Source organism: Pteropus alecto, unplaced genomic scaffold (assembly GCF_000325575.1).
Source record: "Pteropus alecto unplaced genomic scaffold, ASM32557v1 scaffold65, whole genome shotgun sequence".
Taxonomy (NCBI): Eukaryota; Metazoa; Chordata; class Mammalia; order Chiroptera; family Pteropodidae; genus Pteropus; species Pteropus alecto.
In genome coordinates this window covers 5,001,527-5,008,757 of record NW_006439191.1, presented here as the reverse complement: position 1 = coordinate 5,008,757, position 7,231 = coordinate 5,001,527, and the positions used below count along the sequence as shown (strand labels likewise).

The 7,231-nt window shown below is 45.5% G+C and overlaps 1 protein-coding gene across 1 annotated transcript in view; it reads left to right on the top strand.

Moving 5' to 3' along the window:
- Window positions 1-7,231, top strand: part of USH2A (usherin) — a 564,162-nt gene that overhangs the window by 521,875 nt on the left and 35,056 nt on the right. Inside the window, exons 61-62 of the mRNA XM_025049837.1 lie at window positions 2,754-2,981; window positions 7,130-7,230. Coding sequence (XP_024905605.1) covers window positions 2,754-2,981; window positions 7,130-7,230 — 329 coding nt within the window. The remainder of the gene's footprint in view (window positions 1-2,753; window positions 2,982-7,129; window position 7,231) is intronic.

Here is a 7,231-nt window from a genome sequence, read left to right as displayed (position 1 = left end):
AAAAAAGAAATTGAATCCAAAACATTTAAGATCCATGGTGCTCTAGCAAATATTCTGCATTTAAGGAAAATAACAAGTAACTAAATAAACCAGACACACCCAATCCACAGAGTGGACTATGCCCAGATTTTACAGCGGGATTCTAAAAGGGTGTACTTTGATATTGGAAATTCATTCTAGAGAGAATGATATACATTATTTCTTAAAATGCTGAAGAATAAACTGCTAATGGTTGTTTTGTCATTTTAAAATTTTCTTTTCTTTTTTTTTTTTAACGTGGACTTTACTAAACATTGACAAAAAGCAAGGCTTTTAATCAGGTTTATTTAAGGGGTGTGTGTGTGTATGTGTGTGTGCGTGCGCGTGCGTAGCTCTTCATAAATAAAAAAATAATAGGGAAACTTGTCTTCAGTATAAATTTATGATATAAAAATTCTCCTTTACATTTCCTTTACATTTACAATATGTGATCATTCCTAGTTTTTTTTTGAGAAGTAGACAAAATTAGGCAAAACAACTACCGTGACCTCCTTTCATAGGAGCAGACCTCCAAACATTTCTGTGCCAGGCAGGCGTGAACTTCAACTTGAGATCTATTCTGCAGGTCTTATTTCTATATTAGATGATGAAGATTTCCAGGCCAGGGCATTTCGAATACTTCTGCTTTGAAGGATCTGCGCTATAAATGTGTATTAAAAGAATCTATAATGAAATCAGTTTTGTTAGTTTTCTAATGGTTGCCGGGAGTGTGCTCCATGACTGAGTGCTGCCCGTTAATCATTAAGCACTCATGTTATCAAAAGTGTTTGATCGTATTGCCATCTAGGGGCTGAATGGAATTCTCAGCTCTGAAATAAACCGTAATTGAGCAGGTGCTGCTATTGACAACATACATATGTTTTTGCTTTATAGTCCACATGCTTTTCATGTTTCTTATGACAAAAAGCTATCTCTAAATGTCCCCCAATAGCCTACCTGTTTTATATATAATCCGTTTGAGATGATTGCTATTTGCTTTGGAGCTTGTGCTTTTTTGGCATCTATTACTGAATATTCTGAACAAAGAATTTTCCTTTTTTGCATTATTAATCTTGCTGACGTTTGCCCTATTTCCACAGAAAAGGAATCATTTATCAGAAAAGAGTGTTTGTACTCGGGACTTGTAACATCCTCAGATTTAATATTCATTATGGCCATTCTAGTTTTGCGCCATATTTATCTAAACGACCAATCCAATGTTGTAGAGAAATAAGTTTTAAATATTTATGACTTAACTTTTAATATTTTAAAAAATAGAAATTAACAAAATTTGTTTCAGAGTCTGGTTGCTTAGCAAATGTTTAAATATTAAAAGATTTCAGGAGGTTAGCATGTAATATCATAATGGCATTTATTGAAACAGGAAAATTGACTTTACAAGTTTGTGATTGATAAGTAAAGGAAATTATATTTCTCTGCTTGTGTTTAACACATAATAAGAAACATTAGCACAGTCGAAACTTATAACCAAAAATGTGAGGAAACTGTCTAAAATTATGTCTGTGTATGTTTTGGTTTTATCTAACCCATTTTTTTAGAAAATGGTTCAGTTTGATTTTGCCACCTCGCTTTAGATTTTATTCAAAATGATTGAGATGCCCCCACATTAAGGAGAATTTTCATCCACATAACTTTGTCTGATGCTTTCGAGTGCCCCCTCTCAGACACCCCTTCCTCTTTTCCACCTCACATCCCTCCTTCCATGCCCACCGAGAAGAGAAGACGATCGCCATATTTCAACATTTAATAAACCCAAGTTGACCCCACACACCATTAAGCATAAATATCATATTAAACCAGTCAAAACTTCCTCATGATCATTCCCATCCACAGGGTATTGTACACAACAGAATGTATCGTGTGTGTGTGTGTACGTACGTACCTGTACACACATTACAGGTTCACCTGCAGACATAATTCCTATCTGTAAATAGACGTATCCATCCAGCCCAGATGAGGAAAGAGCACCGTGGGCTCATTCAGAACATTAGGATTCTTAGTTCCCGTTAAGTTCTACAAAATATATTACATGATGCTCTCCAAGCAGAAAAAAAAAAAAAAACTAATTCTGTTACTCTTTTCTTTCAAATCAAGAAAGGCCAAATTCTAGAAGCCTAGCTAACAATTACTTTTGGTAAATTTCATAGTTTTAGTTATGGTATTTTTAACAATGACGATATTTTCACATTTGTATCAATACTAGACTTCTCTAAGGATATTTGTGCCTTCATAGTCCAGTTGGCATGTTGCTATTGTTGTCTTGTGTTTGTTTTATTGCATTTGTAAGACATAAATACACACCAGGAGAATGAGAGGGAGATGAGGGAGATGGGGAGCCTTATGTATAACCAAAGAGCATGGGAATTCACGAAAGAATTAAGGTCATTCAGGTTAAATCTCCACTGATGTGCATTGTGAGCCGGCTGCAGCACTGACCTCTGAGGCATCATAGATTTTTTTATGTGATACGTCACATCCTTCGGGTTGCGAGGTCTGAAAAGGCAAGGACCCTATCTGATCCACACTTTGTGTGTATGTCTGAAATTATACAACACTAGGTAACATATCCAGGTACCAAGAATAAGAAAAAGCCATGATGTTTTCTTAATCATTAAAAACCGCAGTGACATCGGTGCTGCCATTTCTGATGTGTCTTGGAGAATGACTTTCCAGCAGGTTTCTAGAAGAAAACTAACCTGTTAATTTTCTCACAGGGCACAAGCCACGAAGCCCACCTGTTCGGGTTAGAACCGTTCACGACGTATCGCATCGGCGTTGTGGCCGCAAACCAGGCAGGAGAAGTTTCGAGCCCCTGGACTCTAGTTCAGACCCCAGAATCTTCCCCGAGTGGCCTGAGCAACTTTACGGTGGAACAGAAAGAGACCGGCCGGGCCTTGTTTCTGCAGTGGTCAGAGCCTCGGAGGACCAACGGTGTGATTAAGGTAAGGCCTGCGCTGGACATGAAACCGTGTCTGGTGCCCTCCAGGTAAACAGATGAGCCCTGGCATGCCAACAGGTCACCGTAGCAAAGCTCCCTTCACAGCCTGTCTAATTCCCCTTGATAGCTCCTCTAGGCGCTCAGAGATCAGAGAAAAGTAGCTCACCCGCATTGTGCTCCCTGTGAACGCAGCGCCCAGCTAAGTGCTGTCCCCGGATCACCTCATTTAACGCTCACACCGACCATGCGAGGTGGGCACACCATACACCTCATGAGCCCTGTGAAGGTTAAGTGACTGCCCGGGCCCACACTCCGAATGACCGAACTGGGATGCGAAGCCAGGAAATCGCACCAGAGCTGAACTCGCAATGACCGTGTTCTCATGGACCCCGGCATTATCCTGCCTCAGTTGCTTGCTGAAGCCTTGCCGAATCTGCACGTTAAACAGCGTTCCCTAAGCAGAAGCCAGGAAGACCCAGGTGTCTGCCACCTCCCGACCTCCACATGTGGCCGTGAGAAGCAGTCTTGTCAAGGTCACGCAGGGATCCCAGGGTTCACCAGCCTGTGAGCACAGACGAGGCTGCCTTTCCGTCACAAGCCTACGTCATGATACTGTGGACCACCACCCCCATGAAAGGCGGCCCTCGTCTCCCTTTCTGCTGTGCCTCCTCCCCAAGAGTGATGGCGACTCAGCAGTCTGCTACTGCCTCTGCCTCTCAGATCCTGGACCAACCCTCAGACCCTCATCAGCTGCCTTCTAGAGGTCAGGGCTGCAGATTCCTCAGCCCGCACCTTCTGTAGACACTCTGCCTCTCCTTTACTGCTGCCCTCAAAGTGTCAAAGACACCCTCATTAGTTCACAGAAGACTAAGCTGCGACTTTGGGTGAAGCTTTTCTGAAAACCCATGAGGGGGATGGCAGCAGGAGATCACCCACAGCAGGGCGTTAGGCCGTCACTGGAGCGCATAGGCCCAGGCCCGTCCACGTGGCCCCCGCAGAGACCTCACACTGCTCGGTACAGTGGCCGCCTCTCTGTGGAAGTCCAGGCCTGGACAAGGAGCAGAAGCAGGCTGCTTTCTACCAGCCTGCCTGTCTGCGACGGAGCCAGACTTGCCCTGCTCTGGGACAGGAGGCTTGAGCCTTAGGGTCCATGGGCTTAAAATCCCAGCCACAGCTCTCAAGTCTCTGTCACAGGACAGTTTCCTCCCTCACACCCACCATCACAGCATCCATCTTTGGGAGCGAGTGTTTTCTGCCCCAGTGTCTGCCTCCTCCTGGTATGGTGGACAATAGGGGCCTCCTTTTACCTCCATTCACATTTCACCACGTATTTATTGAGCTTCTACTAAGTGTCAGGCATTGATTCAGCAGTGAAGCAGACAGACAAGGTCTCTGCTGTCACAGTCCTTAATTGTGTGTGTGTGTGTATGCGTACACACATGTGGGAGTACAGAGAAACGAAAAGTCCACAAACAAGAGAATTTCAGAGTGATGAATGCCATAAATAAAGTTAAACGGAATAATGTAATTATGCCCGCTCAGGCTATTTCAGAATGGATGATCATTTGAATTGAGTTGACATTTGAGCTGAGCCCTGAATGACAAGACAGAGTCAGTCATGTGAAGCTATGAGAGCAAAATGTTCCAGACAAAGTGAACAGCAAATGCAGGGCCTGAAGCCAGGAATGAACTTGGTGTCTCCACATGAAGGGAGGAAAGCCGGTGTGGGGGATGCTGGGAGGGGGCGTGACAGCACGGAAGAGCTTGGAGGGGGGCGGGGGGCAGACTGTGGGCTGTGGTGAGGGATTTGGAATCGATTCTAAGTGCAGCGAAAAATTACCGAAAGATTTAGGCAAAGGAATAGCATGATCAAATTGATGCTCTTTCAAAATCACTCTGGCTGCTCTGTAGAAAATGAACTATAAGGAATCCATTAGAGTTTGGAAGCTATTAAAGAATTCAGGATAGAATTGCTGGCGGCCTGAATTAGAGTGGGAGTCGTGAATGGGTTGGAGATCCATTCAGAAGGTGGAGATGACAAGATTTGTTAATGGATTGGATGTGAAACGTGAATGACTTCTGGGTTTTGGCCTTGAGTCATTGACTCAAGTTTCAGGTTTCAGGGGGCAAGCTGGCAGTTGGAGATTCAAGTCTAGCACCCCCTTGAGAGTTCTTCACTAAGATAACATATCTGGAATTGATTAGCAGTCGGGTGGGATTTAAACCCACAAGCCTGGAGGAGATGAGCTGTGGAGAGAATATAATGAGAGAGGATGAGAGATGACCCAGCATGGTGGCCCAAGCCCTGGGAATACAAACATCTGGAGGTCAAGAAGAGAGGAGGAACCGTCATAGGAGACCGAGAAGGGGCAAGTGAGGTAGAAGGAAAAGGAGCCGAGTGGGGTGTCTCAAAAGTGAGTCGACAATACGCCAAAGGCTGCTGAGAAATCAGGTACAGTCAGGGCAGAGACGTGACCTTGGATTGGGAAACGAGGTCATCGTGACCTGACAAGAAGATCAGGTGGCAAAATGGGACACGTGGTTGGGACGGTTGAGGACAGAATGGCAAGTGAGGGAGCGTGGACAGCAACGCTGTGAAGACGTATAAACAAGAAAGCAGAGAAGCGGGCAGCAGTCGGGAGCTGTGGTGTCAGGAGGTCTTACTGAGAATCGTTGATGGCTGAGTGCGTTTCAACACCAATGGAAATGACCCAGGAGAGGGAGACAAATTGGTGATGCGGGAGATTTCAACACCAATGGAAATGACCCAGGAGAGGGAGACGACAAATCGGTGATGCGGGAGACGATGAGAAGAATTGCAGGAGTAAAGTCTGTAGGAAGGAGGAGAGGGGCTCCAGCTGGGGCAGAGGTACTTCATCCATAGCCAGAGGAAGGCAGGCAAATCGTGCAAGTTTAGAGTCACGTGGAGGTGATGATGACACACGAACATTCCTTCCCAGCAGCTTCTGTTTTCTCAGTCCGGCGTGTTACGTCAACACTACTTGTGAGGGAGGGAGGAGCGTGGTTTTGCTTAGTGGAGAAAGGAGAAGATATGAAATAATCACTTTGGGAGATGAGCGAGCAGACATGGTGGGTGGATAGAGTAGGAATGACAAATTGGTAATCGCTTACTAAACATTTATGGTAAGAAAATCACACCAAAATACAATAGTCCGACGTAAATAGATTTCCAGAACTCTAAGCTATGCAATCTTAGCTATGTAACTCTATGTAACTCTAAGCTATGTAAGTAACCTTAAAGTATACTGACGTTCCAGTCTGAGGTCAGCTTCCCCAGGAACCAGCTGCGGGAATGTTTCTAACTGGATCTCCATCCCAGAGGGTCCTGATATGTGGCCTGTCCCCTCGTGAGAGACACTGTCATAGAGAGTCACTGCACCTGCAGGAATGTCTCATCTCGGGTGCCCTGAAGCAGGAAAAGAGCAGGAAACCGCTGTTCAGAACCATCAACGTTCAAGTTAAGCTCCATCACATTTTCCCCAAACAACAAAAGCTCTACACTTGTACGATGAACGTTCGAATGGTTTTCCCCAGAACGAAGAATACCTTGTTCCAGTGGAGTAAGCATTTCTTCCACGGCCTGCGCGGGAAAACAGGGTGGTTCTCCCCATTTTCTAGTCAGCACAGTCTGTGCCTGTATTTTGCGCATCTGCACTTGTGCCCGCACACAGACACCGTGGCAGCCCTGGCGCCTGGCACAAATGATGAAGCACTGCGATTCCGTCTCCCGGGAAATGCCGTGGGAGGTAGACGATGCAGTCAGGCCCCAGTTACCCTACTCAGCGTGAGATCGGAAGCGCTTAGCATCTATAAAACGGGATTTGAATGCTGTTCCCTACGTTTAAAAACATAAAAGTAGGAAGAAACTGCATGAGCACTCCTTAAGTCAAAGAATCACGTTCGACAGCCTTAGCTTTTAGATAGATGCCAACATGATATCCACCCTTAAAAAAAAAAAAAACAAAAGCGTGGTTCCTCTTCCTCTGGGCTTCCCATTAACTGGAAAAGATCACATTCCCCGAGTTAATGTCAGATGCTTTTTCTGGGCTGGGGTTATGGAGATGACGGGCAGGAGCGACGTGCCCGGAATCAGGGGCCGCGCGTGACCATCCTTTGCTCCTCTTCCTGCAGACCTACAGCGTCTTCAGCGACGGGGTGCTGGAGTACGCCGGCCCGGCCCGCCGCTGCCTCCTGCGACGCCTGGAGCCCGCCACGCGGTACACGCTGAGCCTG